Genomic DNA, 27,732 nt, shown 5'->3' on the forward strand with positions numbered 1-27,732 from the left:
ATTGGTAACAGCAAAGGTGTCAACAACAGACATGTACGGTTTGGCTCCATTACAAGTTCGGGAAAGGGCTGTAATGGACACTGTACTTATACGGCTTCCCCATAGGAAATGTATTGTGAAAATTTTGATTGGCCGTAAATATTATGTCAAACATTTGAACAAAAAGATTTCACAATATTTTTAGTGGATCAAGCAGTACTACAAATGAGCCAAATTTCAAGATCATGTGTAATTGCATCCATGAGTTATTAAATGTTTTTGAGGATTCAGCTCAACGTGAACGTAGCTTAGGAAAAGTGACACAAAGCTGGTGTTTTATGCTAATATCCTGCATATCGGTTGAAGTTTCAAATAGTCTGTATGACACTGTTGACTTTCAAAGCTAATTTTTAGTCAAAATTGCTACTAAACGTGAAGGCCGGGGTGGATCTAGAATTTCCCAAAGGGGGGTGCTAAACTAGGGGCACATATAGTGGGGACAAAAAATCGGTTGATACAATTAGTAGTGCAGTGTGAGAAGCACACTCAGCATGAGGAACATGTTTTATCTAGGGGGTCTGGGGAATCCCTCATGGGAAAAATTTGCAAATTTAGTTTTCTGAGATCAAATTTGGCATTAATATTTTATTCTGTGAATGCTATCCCACAAGGGACCTGTGAGAATCAGTACATAAATGGGAGTCAGAAACATGTATAAAGAATGCAGAAAAAATATCCCAAACTCAGTGGTGACTCGATCCCCAGTCTAAGTATATCAACTGAACCTTATTGAATGTGGATTGTGAGCCGCTTTTATGAAGTCAGTGGTAACTATAGCTTTCATATAGAGTTCAAAGTTGAAGGGTCTAGGAGTTGGTCTTTGTTCTTTATTTATTTCTATTTGAATATTTGACTGTTCTATTAGAGTATTTCGATGTTCAGCACCTTTTTTACTCCTCTTGTTGATTCCTATAAGAGATAACTCTTATCACTCTTTCCATGCCCATGTAATATACAACCACACCTGTACTGTAGCTTCTACTATCTTTCTAGCTGTAGTGCATAGTTTGAGGGGGGAGGGAGCTCAAGGGATTACATGCTTCACTCCCCCTTATTCTGCCCTTGCCATCCTCATGAAGAGTTTCAGTTGCACTGTAAAATTCTCAGAAGCATGCACTTCTATCTAGCATGTAAGAAATAGCCAATATGGTCACTTGATTTTGCAATAGAAGAGTTTGTCACTGAAGTTGCAGTGCTTTACTTTACAGTTTTTCAAGGTAAAGAAAACAATGATGAGTCCTTAACATTGAGTGAGGCACTAAAGCGAAGGCCTCTTCTAGATCCTGTTAGTTCACTTTTGGATGGCTGTAGCTACTGTAGCATTATAATTACATTATATATACTGTGTTGTCAAAATCTCCTTAGAGGGACATCCCCCGGACCATCCTTGGTGGGCCAATGCTTCACATTTCCAAGTGCTAATGCAAAGTGATATCCTCCTGGGAGGATGTGACTATGCATGTCACTCTAGAATCGAAATGTACTTTGCACACTACGTATGTGATGACTTCCACTAGTGTACCCCTGACCATTAGAGCTTCTTGTTACACATTCCAACCCATGTCAAGATTTGGACTGACTCAACAATATTTTTATTAGCTACTTGATACCATGCCAGGAAATTATAGATCTATGTTACAAGGTGGCACTAATGTTATGGAAAGGGGGGAGAGAAATCTCCCCAAAACCCTTCACTTGCAATTATGGGTGATGATTACACACTGTACTTTGGTTAACTTGTTTCTGTGTGGCAGTACACAAAACTGCCTCAGATTCATTCTCAGACAGTTTAAAACTTAATATTTTTTTGTCATGCAGTTTTAGGTATTGCAAACATGGTAGGTTTTTTCAGTTCATCATAAATATTTTAATACAGCAGTCTACCTCATTATGTAAAGACATGAGTACCAGATTATTGCTTCTTAAGGTTACAGGATACTGTAAACTTCACATGTATACTATCGATCATTTTTCATGATTAGGGGTTTGATTTTTCTTAATGCATTGTTATCAAATATTTATGAATTCTTAGCTTCTCATAAATTGACATGGAATTCAAATGTTGTTATGGAAACATGAGTTGTCCCCATGCCAAATAGTGAAAACTGTGAACCAAAAATCAGACCAATGAAGAACCATGAGAACTTACTAACATTTCTAAGGTTTGAAGAACATCACTTGTGAGGGACTGACAAGAGGATTTATGAATAATGTGTATAGTTGCTGAAATATGACTACAATATGGCCTAAAGCAAGACACTGTGGTCACAAAATTAATTTTTAAATTGATATCACAAGCACTAGAAACATTATTTCTAACAAAAGGCTCCGTCAGGACCTAGACAAGAAGCCAGACTAGTAGTCTGTTTATACAAAATGTTAACAACTAGTTTGACAGTCCTGATTTTTGGTTCAGGAAAATATTGCCATTAGTCAGCAAAACTACGCATGTGCTTACAGGTGCGCCAGTTTCTAAGTGTGTTGTATCTATGTTATCTTGTACTGTTACATGTGTTTTCTTGTACCTTGTAACTGTCCAGTCAGCACGCTATTATTCTCCCAACAATTTAAGCCTGTTACCAGCTGATACAAAACACAACAACACCAAGCCCGCCTTAATTACATAATAAAATTTTTGTTTGACAGTCCCTCACTATCCCGTACTTAAGTAGTTAGTGTGTTTGGTACTTGAAAAGTGTGTATGGTACGTATGAAGATGTTTTATCCAAGAATTAATTTGAAAGAATTCAGTAAGATTACATGGCATGAAATTTATAGAAATATTTGTGCTTAATTTGGCTGTCTCTGTATAGTACTGCGTATAGTATCATATCAATAGGATGGGTGTGTTACTGTTGCAACATCATCTCAACCGGTGGAGCTGAATCCTTAGCAAGTCATTTGCAGCAGACAAGCTATAAAATAATGGAAGAAGCTGAATAGGTATTTATGTTGTACAGCTACACTGTAGAGGAGGAATTGGAAGAAAATCCTAGGTGATACAACAGATAACAAAGGTGACCGTCTCAGCAAAAAACCCGACTTGTTCGCACAAGCATGCGTATTGAGAAAAATGAAATTTAAAAATAATTCGTAATATTACGCATGCTACAAAAAAATACGCAAGTTTTTATCGGGGCCAGTATTCAAAGAAGGAAGACTCAAATCGATTAAAACTACATACCATCTTATTCGCCTGCTCATGGAGAGTTCGAACATTATTGTTTCGTTTCTGTAGCTTCAACGGTATGCGTGTCACGTGCGTTTGTTTACGATGCGGTAAACAAGATCATCATTTCTTCTACCAAACCGCTTTAATATCCATATGCGCAAGTGTCTACAGGGCTAACACTATACCTTGGCTGATGCACTGATCCATGTGAACATCTCAAGCCAAATTGCAACGCTGTAGATTAATCCAAACGGAAGTTATGACTACGAATGTAAGCGCCTGTAGTTTATTTTCAGTATAGTTGCTGTGTAAATCGATTATCTTACTCTTCCTACTGGCTAGTGCTATAATTTCAAAACTACACACCACAGAAGGCTGAAACTTTGGTGATCCATTCCTTGGACACTGCTAATAATGCTGAGTGAATAAAAAAAAAAATTAAATTGTGCGAACAAGTCGGGTTTTTGCTGAGACGGTCACAAATTTATTTAAGGATGATGATAATACTGGTGACGAACATGTAATGGATGCATGATCAGTTACAAAGTAAGCAATGAATCGAATGAGCAATATAATTGTATAGGATGGTATTATTTATTTTTCTTACTAGCCTATTTTAGTAATGTACCCTAAAATGCTCATAGATCACAGCTATCAGCATCAGTGAAGTGCATGAATATCTACATACAGTGGCCCCTACACTATCCATCCATCGATTATTGAACTTTCTGTTGTCTGAACTGTGAAGTGACTATTCTATTAGAGTATTTTACTTGAAATTAATTGTACACAGTTAAAAGTGATGTGCTATATGGTAGCACCTAGAAGTGTTAAATTTTGACTTTTCCAGTCAAAAACTATGATAACCATAGGGAGCAGTCAAAATATATTTAACGCTTCTGAGTGTTACCATAGCACTTGCTCAGTTTTAACAGTGTATGTTCTATTGGAGTATTTTAACTTTGTATAAAAATGTATTGCTTAACATACCTAGGGCCCAATGAGTTTGGATAATGGAGGGATCACTATAATGCATTCGTGGCATTTTAATAATTCTGTCATACTTCAACACAATTTTTCTTAACACTAGTACAGCAAGGCAGATCTTTAAATGAACGTAATGTGTACAAGTTATAGCATTGTTCTGAATTATGATTTTGGTGAAAAGATCGAGATACTCTAATAAAACAGTCAGGCAATATAAACTACTCTAATATAACAGTCACTTAGCTGTAGTGGAAATCCCTTTACAAAATTCCTGTGTACACCCCGGATGTTAGCAAGAATGTCACATCCAACAGCCACATAAAGTGAGTAGTTCTCGAAAAATATCAGCGAACAGCTGTTAACCAAAGATTCTTTCCGTATGGATTAACATAACCAAAGATTTCTTTCCATATGGATTAGGCAGCATTACCAGTTTTAAGTGTTACACCACAAATTTTCAATGTCAGAGTGACCAGACCCTTACTCTATAGAAAGCAAGGCAGACTAGTTTCTACAGTCAATAAAAACTGTGTGGAGTGCACAATGTGATGACCAATAAAATGAAGGGGTATATAAACATTTTTATCAGGTTGAAATTCATTACAGACCTTTTCTGCCTTCAACTCTAGAGATACAGTCAAAAGTGCGAGCCAACTTTACTGGAAATAAAAAAAGTTACATGATTGGAAAATCACTTTTCCCATTATGTAGTGTAGCAAGGAACAAACAAATAAGCTAAGATATCTTTTGCCGACTTTTAATAGCTATATTAAAACATCTGTAGGGTGCTCTACTTAAATATCCATTATGCTTGACATTCCTCTTATATTTTCTCTTGGACCCTTTCCTGCTCAACCTACAACATTTTATCAGCTGTAAACCTTCTTGTTTCGTTTCTCCCTGCTCCTTCAGTCGTTGTCCTAACTGGACGAGTAAAATTACACTTGGTTTGGCTTTAACTGGCCGAGTTCCTTACGCATGTGACATGCCCACTAAATCTTGATGTGTGGAACTCTGTTCAACCATAAACTAACAATTCCTTTAACTCAAACCATTTTCTCACTGAGCTTCTCAGACTGTAAGTTGTATCTAATGCCTGGTTAAACTCACAGCGCATATGAACTAGTCGGTTGCTATTGACTACCAATCTCGTTATGTACAGACTTGCTCAACCACAAAGTTATGTAATACAGGAAACTGATTGATCACGTGGTCACCGCACAAAGTTGTTGTGGTCAGCCACATTTTCTGCGTAACAATGACGAGTGAGTGACCTTTATAAAGGAGATAAACTGGTGACTATGTTATGGATATGGAAGGCGCCTTGATGGAAGGTATGGTAACTCACCCCTGTGTTAAACTTAATTTGCAATGACTTGTGTACACACACATTCATAGTATGAGTAAGTGAATAACTATTTTGCCTCAAGCTTGTAACTTTAATATACTGAACATAATGTATGGCATTATTGCTACCAGGTGGTTACCATTGTGCCTGACAATGTCATGCTGTAAGCTCACTGGTATATGTACACATGGGGCAAGGTTGAAATTTATACTATGATGAGTATTACTGAATCTCTGCTTTGTGCTGTTGCTTGCTTTCACTGTAAATTCTTACAGGCAAAACAACATAACCAAATGGTTAGAACAGTGGCTTGGTATGCCCCATGATGCTGGCTGGTTCATGCTGTTACCATGACTATAACTGGTTATTATGGAACTTTGAGCTCTACGGCTTCTATCCATGTTAACCTCCTGCAAGTTACTAGTCTTGTCCAAGGTGGATTTTCCTGCACATACTCAAGTGCTTAGGATACTTTGCTCAGTAGGATTCAAGCCTAATAGAGCTCATTCTTAACATAATGCTACATAAATGCTCATTCGATATCCAGCTTTTATTTCTCTTGTAATGCTATGTACTCCTGGACACTAAACAAGACTACACGACCGGCCACAATAAAATACAAAATAGCTCTTTTCATCATACCAGTGATAAACGTGATGTCATGCACTCATCCAGTATTTTCTATAAACACAAACTGAGTACACATGCAACAAAATTTAATATTTTCTTCAAATGTTTAGTAAAACACTTCTTTGTATTCTCCCTATTGTGTTGTGCATATTGTCAATCTTATATCAATTGCTTTATTTCGCAGATTATTAAAACAAGATGCAAGAGTATATATATAGAGGTCTGCACAGTATTACCAATAATAATAAAAGGCGTAGAAACGATTTTCAGAGTGGGGGGGGGGGGGAGATAGCCATAACCAGTTAACCATAAACTGATTAATACCCATGCAGACACACAGGGTCCGGCTCCTCTGTACCCAATTCACACGTACATTTATATAAAGGTATTGTGGGGTGTGTTATCACTAGCTAATAGCCCTACACCTATACTATCTCTTCACTCCCTATCCTGCCGCTATGCTCCTCTACACCTACCGTGTTTTTCAGGTTTCTTGCGAAAATCAAAGCATAAACGTGATCAAACACGTGATCTGTAATTCAAATATCTCGAACTTGCAAGGCATTTAAAGTGAATTTTCGCACCTTTTGCCGATCATTGTACATGTTCAAGTATTGCTAGTATGCTGCAAGTTATGTAAGCCTTGCTAGTTCAAAGCACGGATCACGTGTTTGATCACGTTAATGCTTTGATTTTCGCCAGAAACCTGAAAAACACGGTACTGCATGTGCTTGATGCATGTATATATCACGTGAGAAATCATGGTCACGTGAAGGTCTTTTCTTTATGCGAGCTTTACGTACTTCACTGCAAGGATTACAGCATCGATAGTGGTTATCCGCAAAGTGAAACATCGTTACCTTTACGGAACTACAAGCTGGGATGTCTGTTCTAGCAGGTGTTCCCAAACTGAGTGAAGATCACGTGAATATCACACTGCGTTCAAGGTTGGCCACTTTGAGTTTCAACATCCTTGTTTGTTTTTCTTGATAAATCAACTTCACCACAGTCTTAATAATTTCTGGTTTAATCGTCGGTAGTCAGCAACTCCCATACACTCGGGCAGTACAGTGTGATTGCCCTCTTAGACTTAGATCTGTTAGCTACCACTCTCAGTTCGAGTTAAACTTTCCCACATCATATAATGCCACGGATATGACACTCTTTCTACTGTTTAAACTTCTCACTGCACGGATCCAGATATTTGAACAACAGATATCACGTGCAAGCATAACAGAAATAAAATTACAGGCGCTTTTGTGTTATTTTATTATACAATGAATGGCTTGAGAGCTCGCTTGAGAGTTGCGGTGGACTGGTGATGCCACACCCCAGAGTGCTTTTGCGTGGTGGTTGTATGGTTTCTCGTATGGAGGTAACTTATGTATTTCTGTGTGTATATATAACTTTGGCTGATTGGCTACTACTGCTACTTGCCCCAAAAAGTGGGGGGCCAAAACATGCTTTTGAAAATAGTGTGGGGGCCCGCTCCCCCCGGTTCCAGCGCCTATGTAAGATGCCACAAAACTTGCCAGCTTGAGCAATCCTAATGTAAGTGTATTTTGTTTCTGATTTTACAATAGACCATATGTAGGGTTTCCAACGTAAAAAATGAACATCTTCAAAATAATCTGCTAACTGTTGTTACATGTTGGACTAACTCTCACTTGAATACAGCTGCAGTGGCGATAAATTCTATCACCTCCTTGAGGTGGAAATCGATCAAAATGTCTGCAAATTGCGAGATTACGAGCTGTAACTCCTGGAAATGATGATCTTTTATCACAATACTGCACTTCAACCTACCTCTATGAGCAAATCTTCACCCAAAAGTATTGGTAGTTTGATTGGTGAAGCACGATTGCCGTAGCTGCATCATTTAGACAGGATTTTGGGGTTCAAAAACGGGTTTTCGTCCACAAAGACCAAACAAATGATTGCCAAAACTTCCTCACACCACAGTAGTAGTCATCCATCAACACAGAAGTCACGTACCAAGTATGGTTAAATTCTGAAGATGCTAACCATCTGGGCGAGCCCAGTATTGGGCAAAAATCACCCAAAATGGCACCCTTTTCTCGTAATTTGCCTCTCAACTACTCAAAACCAAAATTCTTGGTGTATAACAGTGTTAACATCTAGAACATATAACTAGCGACAAGGATTTCTTGTTAGAAAACCTGTAAAAATAAACTAATAGTCTAGGCGTCTATCCTAATAACTCCATGCTCACGTGATTTTCGTTCTTATTGTGATTTAACAGTCGATATCACACTTGATGTCAGGTGTAGTGGTTTAAACACCCTTAAAAGTAATAAGGCTACATACAACGGCATGATTTTGGTCTATAGTGCTATTAGTAGCAATATAGCCATACTCAATCACGTGAACCTGTAGTTATGATTATGATTACTGAAAACACAGTTACAAACTGATATGTTCAGGTAAGGAAAAACATTACAAATCACATAGATAAGAGTCAGTTATAATTTATCTAAAAATACTTGTAGAGATTGGGATTCTATTGTGTCAGTTGGTAAATTGTTCCAACCGCGGATAGATTTGGGGTAATAGTTAAATTTATAATGATCTGTTCTATAGTTATTATTATTATTTTTATTAATTAGCAAAGCCCACCAGGGGCAACACGCTAATGTTCATTACAATTACATACAATACCAATCAGATTGTTCTTAAAAGTGTCAATGTCAATCTTGTTATTAGGATAAACGCCTATTAGTTTATTTTTACGTTTTCTAACAACAAATCCTTGATGCTAGTTATATGTTGTAGATGTTAACAGTGTTATACCTGAAGAATTCTGGTTTTGAGTAGTTGAGAGAGCAAATAATGAAAAAAGGATGCCATTTTGGATGATTTTTGCCCAATACTGGGCTCACCCAGATGGTTAGCATCTTCAAAATTTAACCATAGTTGGTACGTGACTTCTTTGTTGATAGGTGTCTACTATTGTGGTGTGAGGAAGTTTTGGCAATCATTCGTTTGGTCTTTGTAGACGAAATCCCGTTTTTGGACCCCAAAATCCTGTCTCAATGATGCAGCTACAGCAATCGTGCTTCACCAATCAAACCACCAATACTTTTTGGCGAAGGTTTACTCACAGAGGAAGGTTGAAGTGCAGTATTGTGATAAAAGATCATTGTTTCCGGGAGTTGCAGCTCGTAATTTTGTAATTTGCAGACATTTCGATCGATTTCCACCCGAAGGAGGCTATAGAATTTACCGCCACTGCAGCTGTATTCAAGTGAGAGTTAGTCCAACACATAACAACAGTTAGCAAATTCATTTGAAAATTTTGTGGAAACCCTACCATATGCAATCTTGGGGGAATGGTTTTGTAGTATTGATGCAAAAATATTATAGGGATGGGCAATTATCCAATTATCATGATTATTTAGTTGGCAATAGTTGACATTGTCTTTTCATTAACTAGTGATAATTAAAATCACAATCCTAGGGGGAAAGTCTGAAAGCTACTGTACAGTAGATAACTTTGGCAGTGTTGAATTTGGCAAATAATCCTTTAATTGTCCAAGTATTTTTTCTGCCTACAGCCATTGTTAGCTATGTCGGTGTGTATAAATATGCAACAAAACACAGTCGGGGTGTAGCTAGTTTTCTGAATTATCTGGGTACAAAGTCTGGCTGTCCCCATGCAAACCATTTAACAAGCAATGCAAGCCCATCTCCGAGGACTCTAGCACATTTGCTTTAAAAGAAATTACGCCTAGCTAGTTACTACACTGCTTTTTGTACAGCTTATTAGACTAAGATACTACTGCACGAATAGTACAGAAGCTTAATTTAGCCTCCAGTCCCAATATCGTGCTTTGTTTTCACTCTTCTGTCTTTTCTACATACTTGCACATACTGAGCGTTTTAGCATACTTCATAACCAACATTGAGAAATTTAGTAAACAATGCTCCTCCTGCCTCCTGACATTATAAGATGGGCACTATGGCCTATAGTGGAATTAGCTTGTCTTTCATCAGTCTACCATTAAACATCTAATAAAACAATTACTTTACACGTCCAGTACTGAACAGTTTCACCAAATTACAGCACATGTTTTGACTCTCAACCACACAAATTTAGTCAAATATAGAATCGGGTATAGCTACGCCCCTGAAACACAGTGATTCATCAAATGGATATTTTGCACTGGCAAAGTTCCTACTAATATAAGAATAGTGAGGAACATGCATTTATTACTTTAATGTGGTGTAGTCATTAGTGGAGCTACTTGTTATAACCTTGATTGTGAATTGTCAAATATTTTTGTTCTACATAGCAGCATAGTATCTACTACAAGGTATATTAACGTAGGTAGAAACGAGTGATACATTTATCCATTCACAATGTACAACAAGTAATAATTTGTTACTATTGTTTACTATATTAAACATGGTGGGATATCCATTATCCATTGCAATGAAATGTTTAGATTACTTTATAGGACAACCTATTATCTTAAGCTATATGGACGTATAGTCCAAAGGTACATGTTGCATTAGTATGGACTAACCGTCCATACGAATGCTAGATTAGTGTACGGTAGGGGGATACGGAACAGTTGGGTACCGGTATACTAAGCTTTGCGTTGGTTTTCAGCACACCATAGCCTAGCACCTAGCAGTCTGCCTATATCGCGAGAGGTATGGGACCCGGCTGATTTCTTCTTGTGTGAGTAGCTATGTGTTGCGTACGTGGTTTTGTAAGTGATAAGGATTGTTGTAAGCACACCAAGGGCCTGAAGGTAACACGTTCCTGTATCAGGCCCTTGCATGTATCAGGCCTTGTCCTTTTGTGTGTACCCGCCCTCCTACTGAAAGAGCAAAACGAGGGGCAATTTGACAAGCTATAGGACCTAATTGTGTACTTATTTATCCCACTAAGTAGAGACCTGCAGAAATTCTACTGAAAATATACAGAAGGACCCCTCAAAAAGCACACCCTAAAATGTGGACACTTTGATAATCCAAGGGGGTGGCACTCCAGTATATCCTGTACTCTGATCTTCGTCCTCGGTCAAAACGAAAGTCAAGCAAGACATATGCAGTAGATCAAAAGACAAGCTTTGTTTGTCAAGTGTATACCACAATTGATACTTTAAGAGTTATAATTTTGCAAGAATTTGGTCAAGAGTCAAGTGTGGATTTTAGTGTATGTAACTCAAGGCTTATTTATCTGTTTTGACTGAGGATGAAGATCGGAGTACGGGTATTATATTGTAGTGCCACGTCCTTGTAACCTTTAAGTTACAGTAAATTTTCATAATCCCAAGTGCATCAGTGTACACATATCAAGACTACATGCCAGTTAAAACACCAAGCATGATTTTGAGGTGACTGGAATAGGCAGGTAGTGGAAATCATCAAAATTTCCCCATTAAACTTTTGCACTATATAAAGTACATGAGGTAGTTACAGTAGTTGCACCGTCTAAGCAGCTAGGAGTACCGAAGGGACCAAATTTGGTCCAACGTTCTGCTCCGCAGCAATAGCAATGGCCTCATCAAGTAATCCAGTCAGTTTGGCCCTTCTTTCCCCTTCACAATAACTGCTTGGGAAATAAAATTCACTTAGATTTTTTTTTGGATCAGCTACTGTACTTTTTAGGCCTGGCTCATGGGCTATGAAGTCTGAGGGTTTTCTAACAAACATGAATACTAAACAGTCATGATTATACAAGGAGGAGTGACTTAGCTGTTTTATGATCAAGCTAAGCAGCCTTATATGCGATTTAAGCATGTAGCACTAAATCCTTTTTGTGTTCACCCAAAGTAATTTTGTAACATGAACAATTTGACCATACAAGTTTCCAACTGTACCCTGTACATCAAACACCCACCATTGCAACTCTACCTTTTATTTTGCACAGTATATACATACCTGGTAATAAGCGAAGGTGTTCACTGTTCTGATTGGTCAGCATCCGTGCACACTATTGTGTTTTTACACATTCGACCACAGATAGATCACAATAACTGAAAGACTATATTTAGTGCCAAGGTGTTAATTACTTGATTAAAGCAACGTAGCTCGTTTAAGTAGGGGTGCATGCCCAAAGCTGGCTGCAGAGTTTGCTTGTCTGTAGAGTTTTTGTTAGAATAGCGTGTCTAATGCTACGTAGTGGGCTTACAGGGTTCCTAGTTCTGAGTCATGTTGATAACTAAAATGTAAGTGCAATTGTATGCACATATGTACTTGAGTAAAATGGTTAACTGCAATTTTGCAGATCATTGTTTAGGGATGTGTGCTGTACTTCTATCCAAAGTGGTATTCGGTAGCAGCTATTTAATCAATCGATTCACAATGTCATTGATGTGTAGCGTCCTGAGTAGACTTATGTCAAGGCTGTGTTAGAGTTTCAATTTTTGTAATTATTTGAAGTCAGATACTACACTGTATGGGTGGTAGAACCTGATGCATGAATGGTGTAATGATGACACACCAATGTAATAAAGTGTCCCTTCAAGCCCCACCCCCCTCCCCCACTTGCGGTCTATATGCAATGTAAACCATATGTGTGCACGTAAATTATGATTGCTTGCTTTTATTGCATATAAGTGTACAAGTTATATTCTGTGTGTCTTTTAATTACAGCCTGTTGGAATACCCTACACACATACTGTAGATGCAGAGTGACTGTCAAGGTAAAAAAATATATGCTGGACACTAAGTGTATTATGTGTGATTAGCAAAAAAAGTATGTAGAATTTAAATAGTGTGAGTTTGTGCATGCATACAAAAAGAAGGCTTTACATCATACATACACCATGTTTTGTACGAGGTAGACGAAGTCTCTGTCCCAGGTCACTATTGTCTATGGCCTATCCACGTCCTCTCACCTGTTGTAAATTTCAAAATAGGTTAATTAACATCCCCTGACTAGGTGAGTCCTCTCTCCTGGCCTGGCTTGTAAATTAGTTATTTAGCATCCCCGGGCTGAGCGTATGAACCTTCCATGAAGGGTTAGGGCAGACATGATGATATCAAGATGTAAAAGTACGTGTGTGTGTGTGTGTGTGTGTGTGTGTGTGTGTGTGTGTGTGTGTGTGTGTGTGTGTCCTTGTCTTACTAGTGGTATTGGGGTTGTGGAACTTGAATTCTGTTACCTGGGTCCAAGTACATTTAAAAGTTATCCAAGTAAAGTATTTTTCAATTACAGGTATGCTCGACTAGTTGAAATCAAGGGTAAAGCACCCTCAACACTTAAGTCAAGCGCAAGTACTATTTACTGTACCAACATATTACAGTACCTAAGTGTTATTTGTTAGTAAAAATCAGACAAAAATCTATGTTTTAGTTCATAGGACCATATAGTAAATAAGAGGTTAGCTACTTGTTCAAATTTCTACACTATTCTTATGCATCTATCTATAATCTTTTCTGACAATATCGAGTTTAAATACTTGACTAGAACCTTCAAGTGATGCTTGAACACATTCGAACCTACGAAATAAAATCATATTGTTGACCAGCAGGCACTTATTTTCTTAAACAAATATGCTACTGTAGCATTTTCATTATTACAGTATGATCCTGATGGGAGAACCCTAAATCAAACCGTTCTCGTGTGTAGTGTAGAACCTCACTAGAAATTACTAATCTTATTTCGTTAAAGTACAGTCTGTATTTACATTAAAAATACATGATACTTAAAAGTACTTAAAATACTTTAATTACTCAAGTATGTAACATGGGGTTTATGTTAGGAAAGTTGAGCAAGTGTGTAAATAAAATTCAAGTACTTTCAAATATGTACTAAAGTGGACTTCAGTATAAGTACTCATGTACTTGGACCCATGTCTGATATTTGTGTGCGTGCGTGCATGCGTGCGTGCGTGCATGCGTGCGTGCGTGCATGCGTGCGTGCGTGCGCGTGTACGCATGTGTGTGTGTTATGTGAGGCAGCATAGCCAAGTGGTTAGGGTGCTGGGAATGGTTGCAGCTTTGATTCTAGGTTATGCCAAATTGGTGTTGCTGAGCAATAAACTTTACTCACATTGTTTCAGTATACCAGCTGTTTAAGTAGGAACCTGATGACCTGATGTAAACTGGGGAAGCAAATGCCAAATGTCCATGTCTCATGCAATGGGTGTGGGACTTCAGGCATCCACACCTTCATCTGTGAGACATGGTACAGTCTCCTACAGGTTACTAGTCCTGCCACAAAGATTTGAGTAGCTCACAGTGTGTGTGTGTGTGTGTGTGTGTGTGTGTGTGTGTGTGTGTGTGTGTGTGTGTGTGTGTGTGTGTGTGTGTGTGTGTGTGTGTGTGTGTGTGTGTGTGTGTGTGTGTGTGTGTGTCTACTCTGTGTGTGTCCAGTGTGCTTAGTGTTGTGTGTACAGTATGTGCAGTGTATCCTATGTACATGATGTGCACACACTATACAAAGAGTATTTTATGTATATTCACATATACACATATGTACTAGCACTGGTACCTACCCCACAGTGCAGGACTGCTTGCAATGTCATGCACTTTACACTAAGTTTAATGTAGTAGCTGTCTAGTGACTAAAATTCCTACTCAGCATTGGAAACCCAAGTACTTGTCTATACTTTAACTTAGTTTAACATGATTATGTTTCAAGGCACACATTCAGAAAATGTTGCACCAATAATGTTCAGAATCAAACTGTTGTATACCTATAGTGTTTACCATACAGGTACAAATGGTGCTAGTAGTAGTACCTGTCCTATTATGCACGCTTATGTAAAATCATTAATGATGTTTGAAATTCTGACAACAAAAGAAATGAATTTTTACATAAGTACCTGCTTCACAGTGGAGTACTTGCCTTGCTGTGTATTTTATGTGCTAAATGTGCAGAGCCATCTCCGTATTAACTAAGCAATGGGAACTGCAAACATTAAACATCAGTGCCATTCATGTAACTATGTAGCATGCATGGTGATGTCACTTTTAAAGGTGAGCTGAGTGTAGCTCTAAGTTAAGCCCACGCGTGTTTGCTTCATTATACTTTAAATATGCTTTTATTATTCATGGCGTGCTTTATGGTGGTGCCAAAATTAATGGTATTGGTGAGATGGTGTACATACTCCTAAGTTTTATCTAAAGTTGTATGTACAGCCCACCCGTGCTGTTTTAAGGGTTGCATTGTGCTTTATTTTTCCTACAGAAATTTTGTACATAGATTAAATCAAATCTGAGAAGATGATAGATTGTACTAAGTGGACACGCAACGAATAAGTCAACCAGCTTATATATAGCAATACTGTTCCAGTTTCAATTCCTAGTGGGGGATAATGCCTTATGTGTTACCATATTGTACCTAAACTTTCAATTACCTGAGGGAATTAAGGTACTTGAATCTGACTTAGTTTCAATAGAGGTGTGCATCAGCGAACCCATTGCAGAAATTAAGTATTTGTACACTGTAGCACCTCAGTTTTCTTTTTTTTTTTGAATAATCAGAGGCTAAACCTACACATTAGTTTAATGAAAGGAATTAAAGTTTGGAAATGGATTTAAGTTCTTTCTTAATTCCTACAATTACTTCAAATACTTTTATTGAAATAAGATTATAAAATCAAATGACCATTTGACCATTAAGAGTGTGACATCAGTTGTGCATAGCTTGCATGTCGACACTTATGGATTCAACAGCATTCACCTTCCCTTTGAAGTTGAGTAGCGTAATAACAAGAGGCACAAGAGGAGGATCCACTTAAGCACAGTGCTTACGATGACAAGTGAAGTCTCTGGAATAACTATAAAAGTCCTCCCACAACCACAGACAAAGTCAGTGACCACAGTTGGACTACTAGGAGCTCCTCTAGATGAAACATTTGGCATCAATTATACCACCTTGGCCAGGCTACATCAAACTAACTGAGAGCATCCTATCCCATTCTTTCAATGTCCTTCCAATGCAAGTTGGGTCTATGAACAACATCTGCTTGGGCAAGGGTTGCCATGTGACCTAACAATGCTGTACCGGTAGCATACCAACTCCACCAGACATCCCAAATTCCACAGCCATCTGTTTAGAGGACACGCACGCACTACACAGTTTACTCATACTCCTCAAGTAAGCTTCTTGCTTGCTCACATTTGTTAAAACTTGAATTTTATAAAACACACATGTCATGAAAGTGTTATGATGTGTAAAATTACAGTGGGGCCTGTCTAAGCTGGTCACCTTTGGGCTAACATTTCAAAGCCAAATGGCTGCTTTAGATGGTTGAAATTATGTATAAACATTTTTTTAGATTTTGGATAGGTGCTGAGTGCAGCATTGTATGCAAGGAGCTAATTGGCAGTTTGGCAAATTAAATAAAATCTAACAATTTTATCTGTGAATTGACTTGGTAATTCACCAAATTTTTATCTGCTAGACCACTTTGCACACCAATTTGCAAATTAAATTTTTAGAAAAGTATTGTCATTTAGAGTAATGGCTTTGTATGGACAAAATGTGACCCAAGAGACCAGATAAGTGTATACTCATGTCCTTAGTACAAAGCTAGCCTGGGGTGCTCTTGATAATACTAGTTGGTCTCAAGGTATCTGTGTTATGCATATTCTGTTATTATGGACTTTGTGCACATCAACGTAATTCAAATACATACATAATCCAGACTTCAAGGGAATGTATAAACAGACAATCAAACAAATGGATGACTTTCAGCTTCGTACATAATTTCAAAAAATGTAATCTAGACCTTCAGTATAAAAATGTACTACTGTATATATGTTTATTAGCAGCCAGCTACAGCCTTTGAAATCTATCACTTGTCTGTGAATTATCTGCGTAACTAGCTAAGTGATTACTCACACATTGCATCTGTTGATTTTATCCTTATCCATGATTTATGTTTTCTAAGCAATGGTTGCTATGGTGATATTTTGTTGCTAAGTAAGTGCTTAAACTTGTACTGTTTTGTTCCCCAAATTATTCGGTTTCTAAGAGCCTTGGATTACAATTGCTGCTAGAGAGTGGGACAACTATTTCACAATTATTATTCATCTCATTTGACTAGATGTGGGAACTGGTTTTCATGAGATAGAGGTTACTCAGTTTCTGTGTTTGCACTTGGTAAGCTATTTTATTGTGTACGAGTATGAGTGCAATTTATTGTTTTCAGATGAGACTGCTGTATGTAACTTGATCATTTGCTGTTCTACGTGACCTCCACATGATGCTCATGATTATATGTACTGTATAATAAGCTTGACTGTGCATGTGTACACTTGTGTATGTGTGCACATTCCTTGAGCACCTATTTTTTCCAGTGTTACTTTTCTAATTACAATGTATGAAATTGGTGTACATAATTTGTTTTAACATGTAGATGATGTAGTGGATCCTACTTTAGACGTAAGATGCTAGCTACTTACTATAGCACTTAGTTCTCAGAATACACAACTATACATTTGAGAGTTTACATTCCAGATAACCATGAATACTGGGAACAAACTGTAACAATATAAAATCTTGACCTGGATTGCATAGATGTTTACTTTTCTTCAATTTTGAGTTCCTGTATAATTAGCAAGTTCAAACATGCAAGTACTTCTAACAGCCACTGTTAGCTTGAAAGTGAGGACACCTGCATAATCTGGACACTCAAAGTGGTCCTTACCATGTAAACTAACATGGAAAATCAGGACACTTGATTGGTCCCAAGGTGTCCATAATACAGGTTCCACTGTACTGTATTTCATTTAGGTGTTGTGGTAATAGAGTTTCTGTGGTGACATGTCTACTATGTATATAGGGAAACAGATGAATTGGTTCTGGTAATCTAGTTGCATCATTGATCAAACTACATAAGCTAGTGTGCAAGTAATAAGAGTATTCGATCATGATCCTAGCTAGCTAGCTAGTAAGTGTATTATATTCATGAGTATGTACACGATTAACTGCTGTGCATGTACGAAAGACAGTACATATATACAATAAATTAATGTGACCACTGAACAGCATCAAGGATGATCATTAATGCCGCCCATGTGGGCTGGACCAATAGTATATTAATTCTGTTAGAAACTGACAGTCAACTTAGTTCTGTTTATAGTCCATGACGGACCTACAGATGAGTAAATTCAATCAAGGTAAATTAGTTGATCGATCAATCAATGTACAGAATAGCTCAATCAGAGCAATCAAGGAAGTGGTAATGTTATCAACATAATAATAACAAGGTCTGATTGATGCGAAGTCACCATCACAACTGATGGAACTGTAGCTAGGGACCCGCCGATTATGCTGGCATAATTTTGAGCATAATAGGTACCTAAAAGCATTGAGCATAATGCCAGCATAATAGGTTAAATATTTGTACGATAGTGTAAATTCTTTCTGGAAAAATGACAATTGCAAAATAAGATCGATATACTCTAATAGAGCAGTCAGTAACTCTAATAGAACAATCATTAAACTGACTGTTCTATTAGAGTATATCGATCTTTTCTCTTACATGCAGGCATGCAGCAAGAATTTATTATTTGTGTTCCAGCCTCTCATTTTTTTCTTTCTATACAGTGTTAAACTAGTAGCAAAGCATATGAACTAAAGCATGGACATTGAGCATAATCGGTAAATATTGAGCATTAATTTAAGCATAATAGGTGAATTTTTGAGCAGTGCAGCATAGCATAATAGGTAAAATTATGAGCATAATCGGCGGGTCCCTAACTGTAGCTGAAGTAACTCATTGATCATGAACCACTGGATGGTAAGTGAAGCAGGTCATGATCACAAGTTGGTTATATGGAATCATTACTAAGCCACTGAGCAGCCAATCAAATCATGGGTGGTGGTGAAATAAATGTTACTGTACACTGAATAGTCAGTTGACTCTTCAATATTGCACTCAGTCTGCAGACCTCTCAAGTAGTGCACGTGGTAGCAAAAAAATATGTTCCATCTGTATTCTCCATCAAGCATTTGCAGGCCTGCCAACCTAGGAAACAGAAAAACCTTGAGACTTGGTCTTGACATCCAGAATGGACTGCTGTATCTGCACATTATTATAGGTAGACACAGCAAGTTGTAAGATCCCCCATGCCCATACAATGGGTACGTAGGTCACCTTTACCATGCAACACATATACACATGCCCATCTTCATATGGGCATCAATATAGCATTTAAAACATGTTATGCATCACTAATCTATTCTAGACCTGAGTAAACGTGTGCATGAGTCTTATTTCACCAGCTAAATGTACTTACTCAGAAGTCACCACTGTGTTGAAACAATTGCTCTTTTATTGCTGTGAAGTTGTAACACTTGACCGGACTATGGAACATTCTTGATATAAGCCACTAGGTGCTTATAGTATCACATGATGACTTAGAGTTGTGTCAATTTCATCCTAGAGGATGAAAGCAAATACAATACTCCAAACACATAGTACATACCATTTGTATAAGCTACAAACCCAGGAAAACATGTAGGTGCTCTTGTCTGACGTGCAAACCAAACCCCTCAGGGTTGGTAATTCTGATCAGAGTTCTGACCGCCTAAACCAACTCCACATCTTGCTCCAAATACTTTCCAATGTATTGCTATTAAATATTCAATGTAGTGCGTGAGTTTAGAGCTACTGCTTGTGAGACCTTGAGCTTGGTAGTGAAATCGTGAGTCTCACGGTAAATCCGTGAGGGTTGGCAGGCCTGCATTTGACAAAACAAGCTAGGCTTCCAGCCTTCCACACACACCCAGTTTTATGACTTTGAAGCACCATAACTGTAGTATCGTGATTAAAGATTCTTAATCATGAACACTGTAATATCATACAGATTACAATAATCACAGCAACAGCAACAGCAACTACTACAATCATTAAGCAAGTAATTTTATATCCCACGTGAGCCATGCGCATGCGTATCCACCACACATCCCCCCCCCCCCTAAAAAAAATACAACACTTAACTGAAAAGGAAAAAAAAAAATGAAGTACAAGAAGCAAAACAAAGTAAAATACAATAATGAGCAATGTTAAGTGTTAGTATATGGGTAAGATGAATACTTTCGTGGAAGTTGACGTGTTCTTTGTGGATAACGGCGAGTTGAAGCCGATGGTTGAAAGTCAGAATTAGAAGACACTGAGTCTGGAAGTTCTGATGAAACAAAAGTTGAAGGAGCAGAAAGCATGTCCTGAGGAACAGTTTCAGGTAATTCAGCAGATTGTACTGTTATTGGTACTGAACAACTTTTCAGTTGATCTTGATGTTGACGCCAAGTGAGACCATTAGATAGCTTTACTATGTAAGACACTGGACCAGTAGATCTAAGGATTTTGCCACGTGTCCACTTGCATTGTTGATTGTAAACACGAACTAACACTGACTGACCATTTGCAAACTGTTTTGGTTGCACTGAATTGTCGTGAGAGATCTTCTGGTTCAGCTGCTTACTTTCAACTTGTGCAGCAATGTTCGGCTTAAGCAAATCTAGCCTTGTACGGAGTTGTCTTCCTAAAAGAAGTTTAGCTGGCGAGTTGCCAGTTGTACAGTGAGGTGTATTACGGTAAGCAAACAACACTCTAGCAATTCTAGATTTAATCGTGCCATCTGTGGTCTTTTTTAGTCCTTTCTTCACAATTTGTACAGCCCTTTCAGCTAGTCCGTTACTAGAAGGGTGATACGGTGCGGAGTTTACCTGTTTAACACCATTGGATTTCAGAAATTGCTGAAATTCTTCACTCACAAAACAACTACCGTTATCTGATACTATTGTTTCAGGCAGTCCAAACTGAGCAAAAACTGAACGAAGTCAATAGTAACACTGGAAGACGGAGATGCTGCCGGAAAAGCTTCAATCCACTTTGAGTGAGCATCAATAAGAATAAGTAAATAGCGGCCTTCAAATGGTCCGGCATAATCAATATGCAATCTTGCCCATGGTCGTGATGGCCAGTTCCATGGATTAAGTGGAGCTGTTGGAGGGTTGAGCTGGCATTCATTACACAAACGTACTGATTCTTCGATATCAGTTTCTAAACCTGGCCACCAGACATACATTCTAGCAAGTGCTTTCATTTTTGTCATGCCTGGGTGAGCACTGTGCAATTCTTGTAAAACTGCATGACGGCCATTCTCAGGTACCACCACTCTAGACCCCCACAAAATGCAACCATCTAAAACTGAGAGTTCTGTTTTACGAGATGAGTAAGCAGATAATGTTGAATCACAATGATTGGGCCAACCTTGTTCGACAAATTGAAGAACTTGAGCTAATACAGGATCACGTCTGGTCCAAGTACGAATGTCATTAACAGTCACTGGCGAGTTAGCCAAATGATCCAACAGTAAAACGAGTTCTGGTGCCATAGGCACTTCAGTTGGGGTTGTAGACAATGGCAATCGGCTCAAAGCATCAGCATTACTGTGCTGATTGGTACCACGGAAAACAATAGTGTACTCATAGGCAGACAAAGTTAGTGACCAACGTATGATTCTAGCAGAAGCTTGTGCAGAAGTTGCCTTGTGTTGATGAAACAAGGATAGCAAAGGTTTGTGGTCTGTGACCAGTTCAAATGAGTGTCCCAGTAAGTATGAACGGAATTTGTTTACACCAAATACACAAGTAAGCCCTTCTTTTTCAATTTGACTGTAGTTCTTTTCTGCACTACTTAGTGAGCGAGATGCATAACCAATTGGTCTCTCGGAGCCGTTAGGATATTTGTGTGCTAAAACAGCCCCCAACCCATAGGCAGAAGCGTCCACTGCAAGAGTAAGCTTTATGCTTGGGTCAAAGTGAACTAGTAATCGGGATGACAATAACAATTCTTTGGAAGCCACAAATGCTTTGTGTTCTGTAGCAGTCCATTTCCATTTGGCAGATTTTTGCAACAACTGATTTAAGGGTGATAACACAGTAGACAGATTTGGCAGGAATCTACTATAATAAGTCAACAGTCCTAAGTAAGCTCTCAATTCTTGAACATTTGTTGGTGCTCGGGCATTTTGAATAGCTTCAACTTTATCAGGAAGTGGATGTAAGCCTTCACTGTCAATTTTATGGTCTAGGTATGCCACAGAATCTGCAAAGAATTCACATTTCTCTTTTCTAGCTCTTAGCCCAGTCTTTTCAAGGCGATCTAAAACTTGGTCAATTAACTTTAAATGATCAGATTTATTGGCACTTGAAAGAAGTATATCGTCTAAATATACAACAACATTTGGTATACCTTGCAATACATTCTCCATCACACGCTGAAAGATTCCAGGTGCTGACGAAACACCGAACGGCAGACGTGTGTAACGAAAGAGGCCTTTGTGTGTATTAACCCATTAACAGCTGAATTCCTGAAGGCAATTAAAAAAAAACGCATGACTCAAGACAAGCCTCTTTTCTAAGCAAACAAACGGTTAAACCCCTTGGAAACCATATATCACTATGTTCCCCATGGACCAAGGGATACAACTATATGCAATTTGTTGCCATAGCAGCAACCACATATACATTACAATATTTTATAACTTCGTATTTTTATATGCAAACGATAAAACCATACTTGACACAGTTATTCTAACTTTAGACAGCTAACAACAAACCTTACTTCATCACAACTGCGTTGTATACGCCGACGGGTGAAGCGCTTCATTTCCCTGAGAGCGGAAGGTGATGTTTCAGGTAAGCGTATTCAGCCATAGATTTTTGATACGATTGCCGTACGCGCATGCGTAAATACTCATGCAATAACAATGGCGTCGTCACGTTTCACAAATTCAGTGTGATGATAGAGGTCATAGCAGCAAAGGAACGATCAATGACGGAGCGATTTCTTAGGGGGAAGTATGAAACAAACGAGTCTATCGAAGTAGATCAATGGTATCGTGATGTTTACGTGAGTGAATGGACGTATTTGTATTGGTTATTGTTTACTGGCTAATATAGATTAGTATACAAGCAATTAGCATTTGTTACAAAACATTATATGCAAAACAATAAAGTGCTGCGTACTAGTTACTACAGTTGGGCTAGCTAGTGTTCCAGTATTCTACCTTTGTGTGATAAAGTTTGAAACATTCCCTATCGTCACTTACACATAAATGTACATTACAGTAAGAACATTTAAATCGAGTTTCATGCCTCAGTTCACTTCTAGAAAGATGTTGCTTGTTCCTTGTCATGTTGCACACTACACATTCAAGTTTCTTTGTCTGTTGTATAGGCCAGTGACCAAGATTCAAGTTCAGTCGTGTTTCACTATGCTCCCCACTCCGCTGACGACCAGCTCGTTGCCGGAAACGATAAGGTCCGATTAGCTGATTGGCTACTGCAATGCGGAAGCTAAGATAACTTCGCTTTCGTCGACTTGGATAACCAGCATACAGTGATGGATTGGAGTATCTCTCTAAGATGTAAGCATTGTAAAGAGCACATTCTATCAGGTGAGCAAAAACTCTTTTCCACCACTTGCGGGATCTTCTCCCCACATTATAGTATCCTATATGCTGATCACTGCGATCCACCCCTCGCATGTACTGCTGATAATCAGGTAGCAGTGGCGGACAAGGAACATCACTTGATGTCCCATCAGGATTAGTACGTCGGACTGTCTCTCCATGTGATGCCCCGTCATGAAAGGTTGATAGAAAATAGACAAGTCTTCGATCATACCATGCTGCTGCAAGGAGTGGACCATTTGATAGGTAATTATAGTATCCCCTATCTTCCCTTGTCCTTCTAATTATTGACTTAGGAAACCCTGTTCTGTTTGTTCGAGCTGTCCCACAAGCGTTGTTCTGATCTTCATACAGGGCCATGTACAGGCGAGGGCTGGTATAATAATTGTCGGTGTAAACTTCATGCCCTTCAAGTCCATCCATAAGTTCCAGTACAACTCTTGAACAAAGCCCAACATCAAGGTTTGACTCCATGTTTTTGCCTGTGTATATTTGCATTCTGTATATGTACCCATTTGTTGCATCACACAACACAAACACTTTTATCCCCCACTTTGTAGGCTTGTTCTTCATATATTGCTTGAAGTTGAGACGACCCTTGAAAGGAATCATAGCCTCATCTACAGTCACAGCCTGGTGAGGTGTGTAATTGGAAGCACATTGGGCAGTGACCAAGTTCAGCAAGTTTCTCACTTTGAAAAGTTTGTCATGTCGTGGATGCCCTGCTGGATGTTGCTGTCTATTATCAGCAAGATGAAGGAAACGGTAGATCTGGAGAAACTTGTCTCTACTCATTATTTCTGAGATACCAGGAGTACTCAGGATCTCCTCATCAACCTGCCAGTACATGTCAAGGTGTGGCAAGTGTAAGATCCCCATCATTATGAGCATTCCAATAAATGCCTTCATTTCTTCACAGGTGACATCTTTCCACGGTCTTGCATATTGCCGACAGGGAAACCGCAAAGCAGCATAACTATTGGTTTCAGTGACCAGCAAGTCCCAAACATCATCAGTAAAGTACAAATAAAATAAATCAACTGGCCTTGTGTTTGGTGGAAATCGTACATTTGGACCAGGAGTTGGTGAGTAGCTAAATTTAGTGTGTGTGGGCTCTATATTCTCCCACTCTCCAGGTAGAAAAGTTACTCCAGCTGCTCTTCCATCACCAGGTATGGTCCCATGTCCCCTACCAGCACCACGACCACGTCCTCTGCCACGTCCACGTCCTCTACCAAGACTAGTTGTTCTACTCCGACTACGCTCCCTGCCACGACCACGTCCTCTGCTGTCACTGCGACGTACACCACGTCCATGCCTGGCACTGTCAGTAGGTCCTACACCACCACCACCTCTTGTTGTACCCCGTCCTCGTCTATGTGCACGTGCTGCTCCTCGAGCTGCTGTGGTGGCACGGGTTGGTCGATCAGGTGATGTTGGTATGAAGTCATCATCGGAAGTGTCACTATCAGTAGGATTAAGTCGTCGTTGCTTGGGAGAACTTGGGTGTTCTGAACTGGATTGCTGCAGAGGAATACAAAGATTTATTTGCATTATGTAGTCACTCATAAATAATTTTACTTAGCCACAACTTGTATTTTTTTATCTATTGTCTGTATGTTTTCTATTTGTATGCTTGTATGTATTCTATCTCTTTTCACCAGTGCATATTTATCATCAACCATTTATACCTTAGTTGTCACCTATTCATATCTATGTGAAATCACTTACACTTTCATCTCTATCATTGTGATCACTCATACTTCCTGTCCTACTGATGGCTTCACTTTGTTCGCTGGAAGCATCATCAAACTGTTCTTCATCAACCCTCTCTTCAGTAGTAGCATCGTTCATGTCTTCAGTAGAAGGATTGTCCCTGTCTTCAATATCATCTCTGTCCTCATTCAGGTCGTCAGCAGCATCCCAAGCGTCTGCCACTGGTTCGAGTACAGCTTCAGCCTCCAATTCGCTTCGACGGAGAACAGGCTCGCCCAAGTAGGCATATATCTCTTCTCCTTCATTATCGTCGCTCTCATCACTGCTGAATCCATCATCAAGAAGAGTATCGAGAACGTCTGTTACGGAAAGTCGGGATGCCATTATGTCATTTACGCGCAAAATGCGAATCGCTTTGCGGGAAGGACCATTTATCCTAGTAACCTAAGGGGTGTGGTCGTACAAATCTTAGCATACGTGCGTCGGCCCTTATGGAGCTGCTTTATGGTTAAACTAGCGTGCTTTGCCAAATCATGTGGATTTCTAAATCCATGCCGCCATATGGCGGCTACCGCCGTTAATGGGTTAATGACAACATACTGCTTAGATTCATCAGCTAAAGGAAGTTGTTGGTATGCTTGACTAAGGTCAATCTTACTAAAAATTTTTCCACCTGCTAGTGTGGCAAACAAATCCTCTACTTTAGGTATTGGATATTTGTCTAGGGTGGAGACAGGATTGACAGTTTGTTTAAAATCTCCACAAATACGAACATTGACTTTGTCAGGCTTTAAAACTGAAACGATTGGAGAGGCCCAGTCAGACACTTCGACAGTTTCTAATGTTCCCTCATCCACTAAACGATTTAACTCTTTCTCAACTCTGTCACGTAGAAAATAAGGGACTGTACGTGCCTTACAGAATTTGGGTTGAGCTGAAGAGTCTACCACAATTTTGGCTTGAAAGCCTGTAAGAGTGCCTAAGCCTTCTTCAAAAACTTTTGAGTGTTTCTGCAAAACTAGAGGAAGCGAGTCGTCATGTACAAGAAATATTTCCTGCCAATCAAGTTTGAGCATTTGCAGCCAATTACGACCTAGCAATGTGAGGCCAGACCCTTTGACAATAACTAGTGGCACAGTAAATGATTGACATTTGTATGTAACTTTAACATCAACAGAGCCCAAAACAGGAATAGACTCACCAGAGTAGGAAGACAGTCTGACTTGAGAGGGAGCAAGTTCTCTTTGAGGCCAGTGTTCTCTGAATGTGGTCTCAGACATGAGAGACAATGAAGCTCCTGTGTCTAATTGCATTGAGACAGAAACACCTTCCATGTCAACAATTACATTCCAGGGCGTGGCTTTTCCAGGTGAGGTAACATTCAATAGTGCATACTCATCAGTTCCTTCTTTGACAACAGTGTTAACTCCTTTGCTTTTAGCATTGGACTGTTCTGTTCTCTTGGAAGAACCTGATTGCTCTGTAGGTTTAGTCCTCTTACTGCGGCAGACTTTCTGCAAGTGTCCCACCTTACCACATTTCTTACACACAGTTTCTTTGTGTTTGCAAGTTGGAGCGTAGTGGCCATGCTGTCCACAACGATAACAAACGTTTGTCAGTCTAGTAGAGTCTGTTACATGATGTACAGGTGCAGGAGGCACGGAGTCAGGACGAGTCGTCAGTTCTCTAACATTCTGAGCAGCGGACTCCATTCCTTGAGCTATTTCCAACGCGGATTTAAAAGTCAATTCTTTCTCAGACAACAAACGGCGTTGAATAACAGCGTCATTGATCCCACAGACAATGCGGTCTCTTAACATGGTCTCCAGGGTAGCTGCAAAAGTTGCAACGCTTCGCAATGGAACGTAGTTCAGACACGTAGGAAGTAACTGATTCTCCAGGTTTTCTAAACCTTGTGTGAAACTTGAAACGTTCGACAATCTCTGAAGGAGCCGGAGTAAAGTGTTCAGAAAGTTTCTCGACCAGTTCAGTGTACTCTTTTTCTCCGGGCTTAGCTGGAGCCACGAGGCTAGACAACAGTTTGTAGTTGCTGGCACCGATGACTGAAAGAAAAATAGCTTGCTTCTTGGGTTCTTCGGTAATCCCATTTGTCACGAAAACATGTCCCAGTCGCTCGACATACAACGGCCATTCATCTTGACTCGGGTTGAACGCAGAGACTTTGCCAAATGCTACCGCCATCTTCGTCGCCAGAAATGTAGTATCGTGATTAAAGATTCTTAATCATGAACACTGTAATATCATACAGATTACAATAATCACAGCAACAGCAACTACTACAATCATTAAGCAAGTAATTTTATATCCCACGTGAGCCATGCGCATGCGTATCCACCACAATAACTCAATGTAGAAGTATGCAAACGATAATTTGACCTGTTATTTCACTATGCTATGAAAGAAT

At 39.1% G+C, this 27,732-nt stretch overlaps 2 protein-coding genes and 1 long non-coding RNA gene across 6 annotated transcripts in view; 1 reads left to right on the top strand and 2 right to left on the bottom strand.

Annotated features, from left to right (window-relative positions):
• The window catches only part of LOC136267646 (intermembrane lipid transfer protein VPS13A-like), a 225,998-nt gene that overhangs the window by 37,944 nt on the left and 160,322 nt on the right, over positions 1-27,732 (bottom strand). The gene's annotated exons all lie outside the window — the stretch shown is intronic.
• Positions 22,644-25,314, top strand: LOC136266215 (uncharacterized). 4 transcript variants are annotated; one of them, XR_010705967.1, is made up of 7 exons: positions 22,646-23,029; positions 23,357-23,576; positions 23,629-23,837; positions 23,888-24,053; positions 24,152-24,457; positions 24,511-24,676; positions 24,728-25,314. It is a non-coding gene; the product is annotated as an uncharacterized lncRNA (long non-coding RNA). The 4 variants fall into 4 exon arrangements; XR_010705969.1 differs by having other exon boundaries at positions 23,946-24,053; XR_010705968.1 differs by having other exon boundaries at positions 22,644-23,029; positions 23,629-24,053; positions 24,152-24,446.
• On the bottom strand, positions 23,035-25,783 carry LOC136266214 (piggyBac transposable element-derived protein 4-like). The gene is made up of 2 exons (XM_066061221.1): positions 25,323-25,783; positions 23,035-25,115 (listed from the first exon to the last, which is right to left on the bottom strand). Exons 1-2 carry the CDS (start codon positions 25,689-25,691, stop codon positions 23,163-23,165), a joined length of 2,322 nt encoding a protein of 773 aa, XP_065917293.1. The 5' UTR covers positions 25,692-25,783; the 3' UTR covers positions 23,035-23,162.

The sequence above is a fragment of the Dysidea avara genome, chromosome 9 (genome assembly GCF_963678975.1).
Source record: "Dysidea avara chromosome 9, odDysAvar1.4, whole genome shotgun sequence".
Classification (NCBI taxonomy): Eukaryota; Metazoa; Porifera; class Demospongiae; order Dictyoceratida; family Dysideidae; genus Dysidea; species Dysidea avara.

Excerpts from the sequence above, each read along its gene's own strand:
- LOC136266214 (XM_066061221.1), bottom strand. The coding sequence starts at position 25,691 with ATGGCATCCCGACTTTCCGTAACAGACGTTCTCGATACTCTTCTTGAT. Across the intron at positions 25,116-25,322 it reads ACAATGATAGAGATGAAAGT|CAATCCAGTTCAGAACACCC; the intron begins GTAAGTGATTTC and ends ATTCCTCTGCAG.